This window comes from Sardina pilchardus, chromosome 10, assembly GCF_963854185.1.
Source record: "Sardina pilchardus chromosome 10, fSarPil1.1, whole genome shotgun sequence".
NCBI classification, from domain to species: domain Eukaryota; kingdom Metazoa; phylum Chordata; class Actinopteri; order Clupeiformes; family Clupeidae; genus Sardina; species Sardina pilchardus.
Window position 1 is genome coordinate 32,609,233 of NC_085003.1, and position 17,872 is coordinate 32,627,104.

A 17,872-nucleotide genomic window follows, 5' to 3' on the forward strand; every position below is an offset into this window, starting at 1 on the left:
AAACATGGCCAAAGATTTCAAACAGCCTTGATCAGGCATGACACTGTATTCCCATTTGGAAATATGAAGAGGGTCACCGGAGATGTACATATGTTTCAGGTGGCTCCTCCACTTTGTGCCATGCCAAAATGCTCTTGACAAGGCAGTGTCAGTTTAAGGGTGCGTCGGTCAAGTCAGAAGCTGATCTTGAGACCCTCGACCTCCGAGATTGTAGCTGGAGCAGCTTCTGGCAGGCCAGTCATGCCTGTCATTGGCTTGGATAGTGAACGACAGCAACATCAAGAGTTTCTTCCTTCTGTGACTTGTCATAACACTGCTAAAACAACAAATTCAATGGCAGCTTGCGACTGAAATTATACTATGTCAGAACAAAGCATGTTATGTGTACTTGAATAATAAATAAACAGTATGGTCCTAATGGCATTACTAAAGCAAAACATGAAAGGTAGCTAAGACTGCACATTAGCCTACTGTAGGCCAGGGTCAGAGTGGTAAAACTCTAAAACAAAAATTAGATAAACCTCACCTTCTCTAATGATATGATAATAAAAGCTGTTTTGTGCCTATTCAGCATATCACAGTTACATAAAATTGCATGAGTACACATAATGCACAAAGAAGATTGAAAGTAAAAAGTAAAAAAACAAACAAACAAACAAACAAACAAAAAAGAGACAAATATGTTTAGGGGTGTCGTGAGCAGAGAAGTTGCACTGTTGTAGGCTAGGCCATAGGCTAGTAATTATTTTGGGCCATAGTAGGTTAGGTTATAATAGGCTACAATAATTATCTTGTGTCTTGGGGGGGGGGGGGGCTATCATGGTGAAGTAGTGTTGATAAATGCCAGAAAGATCACAAAATGTTGCATGCGTTATCTCCTACCCACATGTGTAGGGTTTACCCAGAGAATTTCGGTTTACCACAGTACATGGGATGTAAAGAGTTAACATAGCAAACTCTCGCGATAGTCCCGTAGAGGACTGTAGTAAAGAACTCTGGGATCGCCGTCGTCCTCACTCTGATAACTGGGTTATGTCGTGTAGCGTTAGGACAAATTCCTTCGATTGGCATTTCGTAACAGACCCATGTCAATCGCGTGTTTTGACGAATATTCTTCTAAATATAGGTAGCTAAATATATTTGTTTGCGAAATGGAGGTTAATTTAGGCTCTCGATCTCCTAGAGAGGAGGGAGAGCTTGAAGATGGGGAAATTTGCGACGACGAAACTGAAGAAAAGCTGCTAACACAAGAAGGCATGAGGCCTAGACATGCTAACTCGACACGGTGTAATCGGAAATCCAAAGGTCCGGTACGAACATTGCCTCCCATGATGGGCTCCCCAGCGCAAGATTTCCGTGTGATGATGCCCTTTAACGTTAATCGCGGACCCCACTTGCATGGCCCTTTCCCCAATAGCCACAGACAACAGATTGGACCTAGTGGACCAGACCGATTGTTGCCAGGGCAGGATTGCAGTCCTAGTCCGCGATCCAGTTTTTGGGAACGCAGTCATCACACGTTAGGCAGACTACGAAATCGTGGTAACGTTAAAATGATAAATGAGGGACGAGGAGACTGGGCCCGTGGAGGCAGAGGAGATGGCGGTGGGGGTCCGAGGGAGAATGGCCGGCCTCCCGTGAGTCGGTATGCCTTTGGGGACAGTCAGTATGCCTTTGGGGACAATCATTTAAATAGAAAGGTATCACCCCAGAGAAAACGTATCCTTTGGAATTTCAGTTAACTCAAATGTTCAATATTTACGGCTGACAACATTTGTAACGCTAGACCAAATTGCTCAGTTTAGCTTGCTAACGTTAGCCGTCTAGTTTGCTAACATGTTAGAGAACAATGTGTTTTATGTTTATCAGAAAAAGGAATGACAATGAAGTATAACTCTTGACGTTTGTAAGTTAACCGTACGTTTATAGCAATATATACATTATGATATTATATTAAATATGTACATATAGAGAGATGCATTTAAATCTTCACCCCTTTTTTTAGACAACTCCCATATTGTATAACAACGCATAGACATGTCATGTCAACTACAGAAGTAGACCCGAACGAGCTAAAGAAGGCTATTTACTATTTGTTTTACAATTCATATAGATGTGTGTGTGCGTTTCTTTTTATTGTAACACGTCTTCATCTGTTGAAATCTTGAGTCACAAGGGGTCCTGAAGTGTTTACGTAAGCAGGGACATAGTTCATTATTGAATTCGTATTTCCCTTACGAGTTTTCAGTCACTCACTTACTTACTTTTCCTGAGCCATGTCCCCCAGAAAAGCCATTTGGAAGAAACCAGATAAGAAAGCAAGCTTACAGTGCACCAAAGACTGAGAATGGTGTCGAAGAGAGCTTTGAGGATTTGCTCATCAAGTACAAGGAAATCCAGCTCGAACTGGAGTGCATTCGTAAGCAGGCCGAAGCAGCTTCTAGTGTTACTGCCTCCCCAGATGCAGAAGTAGAGACAGAGACAGCTGATGTTGAGAAGGAGACCAACACCTCAGAGCAGCCACAAGATCCCGAACAGCAACTTGAGGTTGAAAAGGAGGAGGAGAAGAAAGCCTTTCAGGCCTTCAACATCAAGCCCCTGAGACAGAAGCTTCTGACACCAGCTGAGAGGGATGCCCTCAACTCTAAGGTGACAAATGAGTCAGAGAAGAAAGAGGAGGAGCCCGGTGCTGTAGAAGAATCCACGACAGTCAAAGGTCAGTATTAGTGTTTGGCACATGTTGGCTACATATTGCCTTGTGATGTTCTTTATGGAAGTCCAAATTACGTTTTGTAGTTTTTTTTCTTGATTCATGATGAGGAATTTGGTTAAAAAAAATGAGGACACATGCAATTGAAAATGAAAAAGGGAATGCAATTGAATTGTCTGCCCATGATATGAACTAGCTGTACCAGCTGTAAATTCATTCAAATAAATAATTCAGATGTTAATGGTGTATTTGGAGCACATTATAATCACCTCCAGTATCTCTCGTAGTGCCAATAGTAATCTCTTCGGATGAAATAGCATTGCCCAAAATGGTTCAGAGACTGTCTGTGGTCAGCACACTCTGTCCCTGCTGTGTTATCTGGCACAGTAAACAGTAAATCAGCTCAGAGGAGGATGCCAACTCCTGGTTGTGGGAAAAAAATGTCAATGTTCCAGAAGGCCTTACTCAATCACCATGGACTCTGAAGTAAGATCTGTTTTTTTTTATTATATATATCTAAAGAAGCAGAAGCAGAAGTAGAAGATGATGAAGATGACACGGAGTCAGATTTCAACATATCCTGTTTGTCCAGCGCAGAGACCTCCCTACTGAAGGTATAGTCCCCCAGATTTTTCTACAACTATATTGAATGGAGTTGTCTGACCATTTTCATCCATATGCCCTGCAACTCAATGTTTTTGCTCTCTGATTGTGTGTGTGTGTGTGTGTGTGTGTGTGTGTGTGTGTGTGCGCGCGCGCGCACGCCTGTCTGGATGGGTAGAAGGGGAAGGAGAAAGGTCGGGATGAGGAGGACGAGATGTCGGAGCTGCAACTGCGGCTGCTGGCTCTGGAGTCTGCCAGCAGGAAGTGGCAGCAGAAGGAGCAACAGGTGATGAAGGAGAGCAAGGAGAAGATCAACAAGGCCAAGCCCTCGCAGAGCGCCAGCCCCCAGGAGCGCTCCAAAATGGTGACCAGGTCAAGCGCTGGCACCGCTGCTGCCGCCGCCGCCAAGCCCCAAGAAAAGGGGAAGCCTGGTGCCGACAAGGGCAAAGCTGGCACCAAGGCGCACGCCACAGGGAAGAAAGCCATCACACCCGGTAGTTGCCTGACTTAACTCACTTTCAAAACAAACTGATTGCTTGAAAATCAGATGACTCAAACTCATCCATAATATTCATAATATTGATAATGATGGAAAGTCCTTTTGTTTTTGCTTCCTTATTCATATTAATGAACGAAACCAAATTGAAAGGACAAAAAAAATAACTGATTTAAAAAGTCAGTTTGTTTTTGCGATCATTATTCTTATCATTGATAATATTTGAGAGATAAAACATGCTTCTACCACTGTGCGTAGAACCAGAAAAAGAAAAGAAGTTGCACACAAAAGCTGAATCATAAGAACTTGTATTGATAACATAAACCGAAATATATTATGAGCCAAAGACAGAAAAAAAATGGGAGGCAGACACCACTGTGTGGGTGCGTTTCATGCAGCGTTTATACGTCCTCCCTCGCTCCTCGATGCCTCGATCCTCACTGATCTACATAAAGAATGATGGGGGGGGGGGGAAACAATGAGATAGTCTATCCAGTGTTAGTTATAGATCAGTGGGAACGCCCCTCGAGGATCGAGCATCGAGGATCGAGGAGGCATAATGAGAGGCACCCCATGTGTACATCTCTCTCTCTCTCCCCTGACTAACTGGGCGTGGGGCTGTGCCCTCTGGGGGTGGTCCAGCAGGTTCGGCGGCCAAGCAGGCGTGGCGGAAGCAGCAGCTGCGGGCGTGGAAGCTGCAGCAGCAGCGCGAGCAGGAGGAGCAGCAGCGCCGGCGCCAGGAGGAGGAGGAGGAGCGCCGCAAGCGCGAGGAGGAGATCCGCAAGATCCGCGACCTCTCCAACCAGGACGAGCAGTACAACCGCTTCATGAAGCTCGTGGGCGGGAAGCACCACCCGCGCGTCAAGGTCAGACGAGTGTCTCTGACACTGTGTCTTTGTGTTTATGACCATCAAGACGCACCGTATTCGTGTGATACTGTAACTGTGTGCTGCACAGCTGGCAGCACACCCAGTTCTTTGCAAAATGATTTTGACCTTTTTCAATGCTTGCGTGTGAAAAGCTCACTCTTTGTTGTTAGGCAAGCTTTCATGATGCAATAATTAGTAAATAAAATAACCAAAGAAATTAACATTTTAGAAACACGTTTTTGATTTTGAACCTCCATGGTTCAAAGATGAAGTCTGTTACTATGATATATTTAGTTTTCTGTCTCGCTGTACTTTTAAGTCTTAAGCGTATCAAAATGACCAAGCTTGCAACCCTAATTAATTACTTAAGAAGTAGCAGTGGATTATGGCTCTCTAAAGGGTTGTTTTTTTTATTCTCTCCAGTCTGTAGATAATGAACACAGGAAGTCCCTGAGCAAACAGGGATTGGACACCTCAGGGAACCTCTACCAGTATGACAACTACGATGAAGTTGCCATGGACACGGACAGTGAGCCGGAGTCGCCAGGTGAATATCACAACCCCTAGATGCCCAGTAGACTAGAACTCTCGTCATGTGTGTGACATCTGTAAGCTTTCAATTAGCACCGCACGGTGACTCTGTGTGATGCACACGTTATGTCCTGCGGGAGTGATGTGACGCTGTAGAGGCAGGTTTGATGTAAGCAGTGTTTACTAGGAAGACATTTGAACCCTAAGGGGTGTGTGTGTGTGTGTGTGTGTGTGGAACTGTGTGTGTGTGGATCTGTGTGTGGAACTGTGTCTGTGTGTGGAACTGTGTCTGTGTGTGGAACTGTGTGTGTGTTGAACTGTGTGTGTGTGTGTGTAACTACGTGCTATCTATACTTGCTCATTTACTCTTTTCTTGGTTGTGAACAACTGGTTTTGTTTGTGAGCAAGTTATTCATAGAAATGTATAAGTGAACAGAAATTGGGATTATGGTGGGTGTCTAGCATTTGCGGCATTTTCTTCCAAGGTGATTTGGGACCAAGTGCTGGTTTGTTAAGATAAAGGGGGCCCTGAGATGGAGCTGCCGCCTTCACTAAGAAGGTTGGCGCCTTCTCTTCAGTTTAATGAGATTAGGGCAAAGTTTGGGGAGATGCCAACAGATGTCGGTTGTTAAGGGATAGAGCTTTGTTTTCAGTGAGTGAGAGTTTGGGTGATGTGGTCATTGAGTGATTGGAATACCACAAATGAAGATGCATGTTGGACTGATGAGTATAAGATTTGTGGTTTCCTTGTATCGTCATACTGCATCTGTTAGCCACACGACGTAGGTCCCCAGCACCGAGAATACAGCTCCCTGAGAATTCTGACTGACTGCTGACTCTGCCTGAGACTCTTTGAATGAATCCTGAGTTTTTGCACTACTAAGTGCGCTACCTGGGGGGTGGGGAAGCGTGTAGAGAAGGCTGATGTCTGTGATCTAACATGTGGCCTTGTTCCCCAGCTTCGTCCCCAGTGTGTGATCCCTTCGCAGCCGAGACGGCCACCTGTATTCCTCACATGCCCGCCTTTCCCCTGCACTCGACGCCACCCGGAATGGTAGGTCTCTACAGTGTGTGTGAACGGAGGAGGTGACTGTGTAAAATGTACAAAGTGATGCAGACAGAAAAGATGACGCCAAATGATGCTGTAATGCCTCTTTGTCTATTTCGGGACTGGACACACAGTTCATTTCCCAAAGCCAGTAACCTTTGGTTGTGTGACAACCATTTTTAGATTAAGCAAGCCTTCCAGTTTTTAAAGTGGAGTTCTTTGATATCTCTGCTGACTTTTGTCCTGTCTCACTTTATCCAGGAACAGGGCCTACGGTTCCTGGACCAGTTCAGCCTTGCCCATCCCGTGCCCCCTCCGCCTCTGCCCCCAATGCCCCCTCCGGACGAGCTGGAGCGGCCTCCCAAGCCCCCGTTCGCTGACGAGGAGGAGGAAGAGGAGATGCTGCTGCGTAAGGAGCTGCTGAAGGCTCTGGCCAACAAACGAGCCGTCAAGCCAGAGGTGGGCCTCCGAGAGCAAACTTACCCGCCACTGCTGGGGCTCTGGAAGCATGACATTCTGTTTACCCTTCAGTCAATTCATTAAGACACAGTGTTCTGCTATTGCTAGCTATCAGTCAGTACAGTCAGTTAGTTCTAAACCATTGTGTTCATTTTCTTTATATGGACTATAATTGAATCCAGTGCTTAGGTTTGACCTGCGGCCGCTTGGAGCATGCTGAAATGTGCTTTGCTCTCCCGCGTGTGTATGCAGGGAACTGTCCTGTCTGATGGTGTGTGTGTGACAGTGGACCTCACCCGGCAGTTCCATGTATTTTTAGTGGTGTTCCCTTTTAGCCCTATGGCTGATGAGCTGTTCTTGCAGCTGTCACGAGTCATTTGGGCCACTGACTTCTAGTGAACACGAATGCTGCATTCCTACTGTGGGTTCTATTCCATCTATCATGTCCGCCTTGAGGACCTTGACTGAACTGTGTTTCCTGAAGCTGATGAAACTCAAGGCAACGTTTTTAGCAATGTTGTTGGGTATTGTTTCTCTGTCTGTCATTGATATTGGACAACATTTTTTTCTTCATTTTTTCCCTAGAGTATTTTAGTCATTTCATTTTTGGCAATTCACTATTGTAAGCTTAGTAGGCAAAATGCCACGGTCATCTAATCAAAACACATTTAACAGGTTATGTGGTTGCCCAGCAACATAGTCACAAAAAATTCTCATGTTTCCACAACATCGGATCGAATCAGCCATTTTGCCAGAACCTTGTGGGCATTTAATTTTTGATAAGAGCATCATAGGGACATTTTGACCATTGTCCTGACATAAGGACACAAGGACATAAAGACTTTGTTTTGTGATAACACAGGTTTTGATTTGCTTTGGAATGACCAGAAGCATAGGGGTTTTGAGTTCCAGTAAGCACAGGATGAGGCATGATGGGAGCTGTGGGAGCAGTGTGGTTTGAACATGTTGCCCTTCCTTCCACAGGAAACCGTGTTGACTCACAGCGGGCCACCCTCTCCCGTGGTCAGACCGAGCCCTTTGCTGGTGGCTAGGAGCAACCTTGCAGCGGTCAACCTAAACACGGTCATCCCACCACCACGCCACCCCACCAGCAAGTTTGCACGGGGCAACCTAGCACCCCGGGCCCCACTAGTGGTAGGAACTTCAACTCTTGAGTCTTTATTATGTGCTCGCTACGAAGAAAAATGTTACGTTTGAAAAAAAAGACCCGGCAATGAGATAATGATTTCTTCAGAATTGTTCTTCCGAGAAATAATTCTACTCGCGCAACATTGACCAAGCAATGCAGAAGCACAGCAATTCAAACGAAGCTGCAACTTTGTAATGATTTTGTATCAGTTCTTGGTGCCAGTAATATAGATGTGTTAGTAATACATCAATAAGACTGGAACTATCTGTTTTAGAAATGAACTCAGCCCCCTCCTCTCTTTCAGTTGCCCAGGCACAAGGCAGTGGTGGTACAGCTGAACGACTCGGACGACAGCGACTCCGACTTTGAAGCCAGCAACTCCCCCGCTCCCTCCCATAGCATCTTTGGAGGCCTTGAGTCCATGATTAAAGAAGCCCGCAGGACTGTTGAGGTACGGCAACGATTGAACGCATATCTGAGGTTCTGGGGCCTATACTCCTCTTCATTCCTTTTATTTTTAGATGGCTGTCTGAGCAGATGTTTGTACCAGTGTGAAATCATTCTCACCAACAGTATTGTCTAGTCTTGTTTTATGTTATGAGGTGTTGCACAACAGAAGCATAAAATTTTTCTTTTTTTTCCGCATTCAGGCGACAAAGCCGAAAGGTTACAAATCGGAGAAGGAGAACAATCCCATCCGAATGCTGCCTGATGCCAGGAAACCAGAACATTTCTGGAAGGAGGAGCTAGCAAGGTAACTTATTTGTGTAGTGAGGGTGTTTTGTTGTAATTAGTTCATGTGCATATCTGGTGATCCTGGATGGGCTTCATTGGTCTCCTCTCTACTGCAGTCGGGAGAAGCAGCGGATGTCCAGACTGGATGCTATGAAAGTTCCGTCTCCGGTCGGCTCTGACTCAGAACTTGATGCCGCAGGCCGTGCTGCCACCCTTCGGCTTGCCGAGGCAGAGGACAAGTTAGCCAAGCACCGGTAAGGAGGAAGGGCCAATTTTCTTTTTTTTTTTAAAGATAATTTTTTTGGGCTTTTTATGCCTTTAATGGACAGGACAGTAGAGAGAATGACAGGAAGTGAGTGGGAGAGAGAGTCGGGGTGGGATCCGGAAAGGACCACGGGGCGGGAATCGAACCCGGGTCGCTGGCGTACGGTGCAGGTGCCCCAGCTAGTTGCGCCACTGCCGGGGCCAGAAGGGCCAATTTTCTGACCTGTCCTGGATTGGGAACACTCAGACCTAATCTGAGTGTTTCACCACTAACACAATCTTCCTAACACAATCAAGGTTTATCAGGCGAATTTGTTTCTTACTTCTATCAAACAACCTGTGAAGAGCTGTGGCACAAATACCTGCAGCGTCTGTACCACATTCGGGTCCAAGTGCCCATGGGGACCAGGGTTTCAGTCTAACCTGCGCTCATTTTCCGATCACACTCCATCTCTCCCCCAATCGCCTCGTGTCACTCTTCACTGTCCTATCTGAAAATAAGTCAATAAGCCCCAAACATTTATTCAAAATTGAAAAAGAACCTATGAAAGGGACAGCGCACTATTAGTCATTAACCTTGTTCAACAAGAGAATATGCCTTTAGCCAGGTTTTTAGCAAATTGCTGTTTTCCACCTTTAGTCCCTGGGCAGGTTGATGGAATAGTACATAGTACAATAGCACATGTGTGCATGTTGAGCGTTGTTAAGTAGGGTTCAGACCAAAGCGTCCCGACGAGACGAGCCGCGACGTTCTAAAACCTTGCGACTGCGACTCAACGTGTTTAATGCTCTGCGACGGCTTGCGACTGCTTGCAACTACGTGCAACTTCTAATTCACACCGCTGCAACTCCGTCTCGTCGCGTCGGGAATCTTTGGTGTGAATTGGCCTTTAAGCGTTGGGTACTTGTGCCGTGCAGGACGCAGCTGGAGAAGGACGAGAGCCTCCTGAAGCAGCTCCTGCAGCAGGAGCTCAAGAAGAAGGAGCTCCTGCGCGCTGCCGAGACCAAGGTGGCCAAGCTCCGCGAGCAGCTCCTGGCCTCCGAGAAGATCGTCAGCGCCAACCGCGTGCTGCTGAAGAAACTCCAGGAGCAGGTGAGGAGCTCAGGAGGCTGATGGAGCAACTTGAGTCACAGCTCTACCAAGAGCAGTTCTACGGCCGTAGCCTACCTTCACCGTGGATTTTGGTTTTACTCTTCACGGACCATATACTGTATCATTTTGTTTTTGATTATGTTGAATACTTTCTTGCTTTTTAAGTGAAAGAGAAAGTTTGATTTTAGATATCAAGATAAAAAAAAAAGATAGATAGATAGATAGATACTTTATTGATCCCCAAGGGGAAATTCAAGAAATCAGCCAGATGCACACCAGGCAGATTATGAGTTTCCTAACGTGTGCAGCCTGAGTCCCTCTGTGACACTGTGCCCTGTGTCCTCCGCAGATGTTGCGCGTGCAGCACCGCATCATGCTGAAGAGGCAGCAGGCCGTGAAGCTGAAGAGAGACGTGGCCCAGGCCCAGGAGTCCACGCGCGGCGGCGCGCTCAAGCGCAAGAACGCCTCGCCGCACTACTCGGTAAGAGTCGCCGCCATTTCCCGTCTGCGCCGAAATGAACCGCAATGCTGCACTGTCATTTCCCTTTGCTAGACATTGTGGTTTACTTACTTTTTAAGGTACAGTAAATTCCTGTGCATTAGCCGCCTTGTGTATAAGCGACAGGACAGTGACAGGACAGAAACAAAACCATGAATACCATATTAACTGGCGCCATGTATTAACCTCATAGCTGAAGAAATTTTGCATAATCGATGTATGAACTGCGGCTAATAGTTGGGAAATTACTGTAGGTGGCTTCTCTTTTTTCTGTCTGTCCTTTCACCCTACTTAATTTGAGCTTAGAGTCTTTTAGAGTCTTCCCCGTGAGCAAAATAAAACTGGTCGCTATATTATCAAATCGCAGTGTAACAAAGGTTTGTAATATTGAGGTTTTTTTTTTCACTATGTAGTTTTTCTTAAAAGTTTATGGAGCATTATGGACAAACTAGTGAGCCATGCAGACACCCAGCAGACCGCTTAATACTGATGAAAGCTTGTTTTGTAAATATTGTTGGCGATGTTGTGTTGTGAAGTAGAGCCCGACCGATATGGGATTTTGAGGACCGATACCGATATCGATATTTGAGCGTTTCCATAGCCGATAACCGATATATCGGCCGATAATAATTTTTAACCAACATAATTTAAAAAACTTTCTCCTATAAAATGTTGATCAAGATGGGGCGTTATCTGTTTAAACAGGCCTAACCATCTGGTTTCCTAATAAAACATTCTTATACAGTATTTTTTTTAATTAAATAAGTAGTGTGGTCTTTTCACCTTTGATAACCACCATTGCACAAAATATTATTTTTACTTTACCTTTAACCTTTGTAAACCATGCTTGGTGTTAACACCTTCGTTGAAATGCAAAAAAAAATGAAGACTAGAACAAAGGAGTATGTGAGTGTATGTGGGAATTAAGGTTAGCTCTGAAGACTTGTTTCATATGCTCATATTTATTTTGTGTGCCGTCTTCGTGAGCTTAATGTAACAATTTACACTCACTGACAGCACTGATAGGACCCCCATGGACAGCCTGAGCGATCTTTGTGAACAAGTCAACAGCAGATTAATACAGTAGTTAGCAAACAGAGGTGTTTTTAAGGATGCATCATACGACTTCCACCGGCTAAATCAAAGATCCTTCATTACTCCGCTTTAACTCTCCCTCGCTAAATGTTGACGCAGCCTGTAACTAAATTAGCTCCCCTTATGATCAGAAAATCAACGGGATGACGGTCGGGGAGAGACAATTACAGTGCTGCTAACAATATCCTCAGTATAACCACGTTTATGTTTTACAAATACAACAACATTCAAATTAGCCTCCAGCACTCAACAATGCTAACGTTCAATTTATTTTAGCTTTGGACTTAACATTGTGACCGGTGGCTCTAAGATTAACGTTAGTCTACAGCAGTAAAAATCAAGCATGTCCGATACATTCTTGCATTTATTTAGGTTTTTAGAAGAAATGAGAATTACATTTCACGAGAAAATCATCCTACCATGAACACACAAACGACTTCAGAAAACTATGACACGCAAACTGCAATTTGTTGTCGTTGTTTAGGCAGTAGAACTAACTAGTCAAGCAGAGTGCGTGTCTTGCAGTAAGAAGATGCGCCCTCTGGTGGAATACCACGTTATTGCAACACTAGAAATGTGAATGGAGGATCAATATTCGGGTTTCCTTTATTTAATTAAAAAATATTTATCGGCCGTTATAAAATATTTATCGGCCGATACCGATAGTTTTGAAAATGCCTAATATCGGCCGATAATATCGGCCGGCCGATATATCGGTCGGGCTCTATTGTGAAGGTTTTTCTTACTCTTCATGGGTTGTCTTTCACACGACCATAGAACTACCCCAATAATAGTTCTTCACTTACAAACTTCCTCAAAAAGTGGCAGGTTAGGTCATAGCGTTGCTTTTGAGATTGACCGTGATTTGTGTTTTGTCTATTTCCTCAGCCCGGCAAGATCCCGCGCACCGCCTCCGAGCGGCACTTTGCGGACCTGATCGCCCAGAAGCAGCTGCTGCAGCAGCTGGAGTCGGAGTACGCGCTGCGGATCCAGAGGCTGAAGGAGGCGCAGGCGTTGCGGCAGCAGGCCGAGCACCAGCACCAGCAGCGCAGCGCCCCTCCCCAGCGGCAGCCACTCCCCGCCGGCCCCTTCCCCTTGCCCCAGCCCTCCCTGCACGACCTCACGCAGGACAAGCTGGAGCTGGGCAGCGAGGACCCGGAGCCGGACGACGACGACGGCGACGACGACGACGAGCAGCAGCCCTCCTTCACCACGGCTTCGTCCAGCAGCCCCGTGCTGGCCTCCTCCGGGACCGCGGCTGCGCCGGTCACCCCCACCACCCGCCGACGCTCCTTCCGTGACTCGGGCGCCTTCACCAAGCCCAAGCTGCAGGTCCCCAAGGCCCCGCAGACGTCCACCCCTGCCAAGGAGAGCCCGGCCAAGCCTGCCAAGCCCACCAGAGGCCGTGCTGCTGGCGGCCCCGACCTGCCGGAGCTCTACCTGGGGCTCAGCGTGGAGGAGCTGAAGCAGAGGGACCTGAGGGCTGATGCTCTGGACAAGCTGCTGCAGAGCGAACTCGCTGCACTAGGGGGCGCTGTAACGGAAAGGATTCCTTGTGGAAAGGTACGAAAATGTCCATAGAGGCGACAATCACAATATCTGGGCCATAATGCAATATTGTTGTATTTTTTTTTCCACATTTGAACTTTTATAAATATTGTACAATTTATACTTTTCTAGATATTACAAAATATGCCATTTTATTATGATAATAGATTGATGTATTTCTTCCTACTTTAAAAAAAAATCTGCTCTCTGTTCACCTCTGAGTAAGTGGCCCATTGTGCCAAATCTGAGTATGTCCAATTGAATGGCCTCTCTTGGTGGATTCATCTTTTCCCCTCTCCCACAGGCGATACAGGTCGATGTGGACCCGCTGACCACTCCAGCCAGCCGTGTGGAGTTGAAGCCAGTTCCCTTCGGAGCATATCACAGTCCACTGTTGGCTTTCAAGTCATACAGGTCAGCCATTTCACAATTCTCTCAACAGCTGTGTGATCTCTCATGTCTGTCCCTGTTTTCCCCCATTGCACCCACAGACTGCTGATTTGAATATTTCTCATTTCCTTCCTCCTTTAGGTTCAGCCCGTACTTTAGAACAAAAGAGAAGCTGCCGCTCAGCTCTGTGTCTTATAGCAACGTCATTGAGCCGAAAAAGGTTTTCTGTCGCTTTGACCTCACAGGCACGTGCAACGATGATGGCTGTCGGTGGTGAGTATGTGGACTGACCAGTGCTTTAGCTGGAGTGTCGTCATATCAGGAATTGGACATTGTTTTTCACTCTGATAATATCACTCTGACTTAATATCTCTGTGTGTGTGTGTATGTATTCAGGCAGCACATGAGGAACTGTACGTTAACTGGAAACCAGTTGTTCCAGGATATCCTCTCCTACAACCTCCCTTTAATAGGCTGTTCAGAGAACAGCAGCACAGAGGAGATCAGCGTGGCCACAGGTTCGGCCCTTTACAATTCTTACTACATCTTTGCAATGCTACTCTGTTTAAGAATACTCATTTGCCAAAATAAACAAGATGCATGTTAAGTAGTAAACAAATTGACGCATACATTTGATGATGATTGTAGATATTATTGTTATTGGCAGTAGTAGCAGTAGTATTGTTCTGGTAGATGTCCTGCTGTTGTAGTCATTGTGAATTCAGTGTTTTCTCTGTCAGACCGTTTCTGCATTCTCCCAACATGTTTGTGTCCTCTGCAGAAAAGTATATCAAAAAGCTGTTCGGCTCCAATAGAGATCGCATGGGGACGGATCAGAAGGCAGTTCTGCTCATGAGCAAAGTGAATGAGAGCAAAGCCCACGGTAAGGGCTTGTGTATTGTTTTTATTAGGTATTATATGTGGGCTCTTTTCCTGTTGTGTACAGTATTGCTGTTTTGAAGTTCATGACATGCGTTGGTGGCAGTGGTATTTATATGGTGGCATAAATGTCTGGTTCAAGCTATTCAACCATCCTACACTTAGGCAATCAATCTATTGTCTGGATGCAGGACGTTCTCACTCTGGACACCCCTTTTGATAATGACCTGTGCGTTTCTGCTGTCTTGCAGTGCCTCCCCACACCACCTGCAAGGAGAGGAGGAGCTGGAGGCCCGAGCCTCAACGGCCGCCCCCGGTGGACGAGCCCTCGGACAGGGAGGAGGATCCGCTGGAGGCCCCCACTCCAAGCCAGTACGGTGAGCAAACCCAACGCCATCCCACCCTGCGTGGGGCAAAGCACATCCTCGGACTTCCGAATCCTGACAGCGTACCGCAGTTGCATTGAGAGAAAGTCCGGTTGGTTTTTGGACTGTGTGACTGAACATAGTGTCTCTTCTTGCAGAGATGAGCACACAGCCCAACCTGTCGGCTCTAGACGTCTGCATCAACCCCGACGACAAGCGGTACTTTGACAGCGAGACGGACGACATCTCCAACCTGGAGACCAGCGTCTTGGAGAGCCCTAAGGACGTGCAGCTGTGGATCAAGCTGGCCTTCAAGTACCTCAGTCAGAAGGACATGTAAGTCCTAGTGTGTTTTAGGACATGTGGATCAAGCTGGCCTTCAAGTACCTCAGTCAGAAGGACATGTAAGTCCTAGTGTGTTTTAGGACATGTGGATCAAGCTGGCCTTCAAGTACCTCAGTCAGAAGGACATGTAAGTCCTAGTGTGTTTTAGGACATGTGGATCAAGCTGGCCTTCAAGTACCTCAGTCAGAAGGACATGTAAGTCCTAGTGTGTTTTAGGACATGTGGATCAAGCTGGCCTTCAAGTACCTCAGTCAGAAGGACATGTAAGTCCTAGTGTGTTTTAGGACATGTGGATCAAGCTGGCCTTCAAGTACCTCAGTCAGAAGGACATGTAAGTCCTAGTGTGTTTTAGGACATGTGGATCAAGCTGGCCTTCAAGTACCTCAGTCAGAAGGACATGTAAGTCCTAGTGTGTTTTAGGACATGTGGATCAAGCTGGCCTTCAAGTACCTCAGTCAGAAGGAAATGTAAGTCCTAGTGTGTTTTAGGACATGTGGATCAAGCTGGCCTTCAAGTACCTCAGTCAGAAGGACATGTAAGTCCTAGTGTGTTTTAGGACATGTGGATCAAGCTGGCCTTCAAGTACCTCAGTCAGAAGGAAATGTAAGTCCTAGTGTGTTTTAGGACATGTTTGCGAGGACGGTCTGGTCAGCTCTAATTCTAGATCATCTTGGACTTCAGTCAGTCATTGAAAATAGTATGTCATTAAACCTTATGTATTGTTGACTCACTTGGTAAATTAGTACAAATATATATTGTTACAAGCCTGGCTCAGAGCAAGCAACAGAGAATAGGGAAAGGCACACGCGGAGTAGCGATATATATATTAGATTTATTAAATGAAATAGAATTGAACAGAATAGGTTAAGTAACGTCAGTAGTGGAGTTAAACTTAGAAATAAAAGTGTATGCAATCAGTATATGAGGTGCAATGAATAAGCAAAGCAAAATCCTAAGTCGGTGCGGGAGAGACAGAGCAGCGGCGGTCGACCTCCAGCCTCGTCTGGAGAACTCTTTTAAAGGCCCAAACCAGGAAGTAATTACTGCAACTTCAAACACCTGCGCCCAGCTCACCTGTAGGAGACAGACGTAGGACAGACAGGAGGAGGAGCCAGGCAAAGCCGTGACACCTCCCCCCTTAAGACAGAGGCCTCTCAAAGAGAGACTCTGTAAAATTACTCACCCCTCCCCCAGCACCCAAAACAGAACAAATATCAAATTCTAAATATAAATCAACAATTCATATTATTATTTTTTTTTATATTAGTAAATATCAAATGTTAAAAGTACTCAGCTTTTGTCTAGGGGTTTTGGCTTGGACTCATCACCCAAGCCTACAAAGCAGATGAAACATGGATTACTTGAAGTCAGCTGGCCCCCATCCACTCAATCAATCACTCCCCAGAGATTCCAACCACCCTCCCTCGAACCCAAGGCTCCAGCAAGTCCCGGTACCTGGAAAGCCAAATTTTAAGGAGACTAGGCAGAGAGAGAGATGATATACTAAAGAGAGAGAGAGATAGAGACATGAGGACAACACAATGGTTCACTCTGGCTCACACGGGGCACGGGACAAGGCGTCGGCCATGATATTGTCCACACCCCGAATGTGCCGGATCAATAGGCTATATGGTTGTAAAAACAATGCCCAGCGCATAAGGCGCTGACTTGGACTCTTTAAAGAATGTAAGAATGTTAGTGGATTATGATCAGAATAAATGGTAACTGGAACAGCGCCCCCACTTAAATAAACGTCAAAGTGTTGTAATCCCCATATTAAGGCTAGTGTTTCTTTCTCGATGGTCGAATAATTCAACTGGTGGCGGTTAAACTTTTTAGAAAAGAAACAAACTGGCCGGTCTACATCCTGCTCGTCCCTCTGCAGAAGTATGGCTCCAGCACCCACGTGGCTGGCGTCGACCTGCATCTGGAATGCCTGGTCCATGCGGGGAGCCATTAACACAGGAGCAGATGTCAACAACAACTTCACATTATCGAATGCAGCTTGACAAATTGGTGTCCAATCAAATTTAACACGGCCCTTTAAAAGGTCGGTCAGTGGGGCAACGACAGTAGAAAAGTTGACACAAAAGCTACGATAATATCCCACCATTCCTAAAAAGCGTCTAAGCTCAGGTTTAGTAGCGGGAACAGGGAAATCATTGATAGCCACCACTTTTGCGTGCACAGGCCTCACCTGGCCTTGCCCCACCACCTTCCCTAGATAGACAACTGTCGCCTGAGCAAACTCGCACTTAGCGAGATTTACAGTGAGGCGAGCTCCCTCCAGCCGTGTAAAGAGGGCTCGGATACGCTCAAGATGTTCAGACCACCCGTCACTATATACGACCACATCATCTAAATAAACAGCGCAGCCCTGTAAACCAGAGACTACGCTGTTCATTAGTCGCTGAAAAGAGGCGGGGGCGTTGCGTAACCCAAAACTCATGACAGAGTACGAATACAGACCAGACGGCGTTATAAAGGCCGAAACCTCCCGAGCCCTAGGTGACAAAGGTACTTGGTAGTAGCCTTTAAGTAAATCAAATTTACTTACAAATCTGGCCGATCCTACTCTGTCAACACAGTCTTCAACCCTAGGGAGAGGAAAAGAATCTGGCTTTGTGATGTTATTTAGCTTCCGATAATCGGTACAGAATCTATACGTCCCGTCAGGTTTACTAACTAAGATGCAAGGTGAAGCCCAACTTGAATAAGAGGGTTCTGCCAAACCATTATCCAAGAGATACTTCACCTCTGCCTCTAGGTGCTGCTGTTTCTCTGGTGACACCC

General features: G+C 46.1%; 1 protein-coding gene across 4 annotated transcripts in view; it reads left to right on the plus strand.

The window, feature by feature from the left end:
- The first annotated feature begins 1,020 nt into the window (after nt 1-1,020).
- Nucleotides 1,021-17,872, plus strand: part of LOC134094359 (zinc finger C3H1 domain-containing protein) — a 34,602-nt gene continuing 17,750 nt past the window's right edge. For 2 of the 4 annotated variants that reach the window (XR_009940439.1, XM_062547857.1), the window contains exons 1-21: nt 1,021-1,719; nt 2,288-2,716; nt 3,233-3,324; nt 3,492-3,807; nt 4,452-4,675; nt 5,102-5,225; nt 6,169-6,263; nt 6,519-6,716; nt 7,701-7,871; nt 8,171-8,317; nt 8,517-8,620; nt 8,718-8,855; nt 9,784-9,958; nt 10,308-10,439; nt 12,441-13,115; nt 13,405-13,514; nt 13,632-13,763; nt 13,887-14,008; nt 14,272-14,373; nt 14,621-14,746; nt 14,893-15,070. Coding sequence is in view for 3 of the 4 variants with exons in the window: in XM_062547857.1 (XP_062403841.1) it covers nt 1,152-1,719; nt 2,288-2,716; nt 3,233-3,324; nt 3,492-3,807; nt 4,452-4,675; nt 5,102-5,225; nt 6,169-6,263; nt 6,519-6,716; nt 7,701-7,871; nt 8,171-8,317; nt 8,517-8,620; nt 8,718-8,855; nt 9,784-9,958; nt 10,308-10,439; nt 12,441-13,115; nt 13,405-13,514; nt 13,632-13,763; nt 13,887-14,008; nt 14,272-14,373; nt 14,621-14,746; nt 14,893-15,070 (4,358 nt within the window). In the remaining variant the exon portion in view is untranslated. The remainder of the gene's footprint in view (nt 1,720-2,287; nt 2,717-3,232; nt 3,325-3,491; nt 3,808-4,451; nt 4,676-5,101; nt 5,226-6,168; nt 6,264-6,518; nt 6,717-7,700; nt 7,872-8,170; nt 8,318-8,516; nt 8,621-8,717; nt 8,856-9,783; nt 9,959-10,307; nt 10,440-12,440; nt 13,116-13,404; nt 13,515-13,631; nt 13,764-13,886; nt 14,009-14,271; nt 14,374-14,620; nt 14,747-14,892; nt 15,071-17,872) is intronic. The other 2 variants (XM_062547855.1, XM_062547856.1) reach the window with 2 other exon arrangements.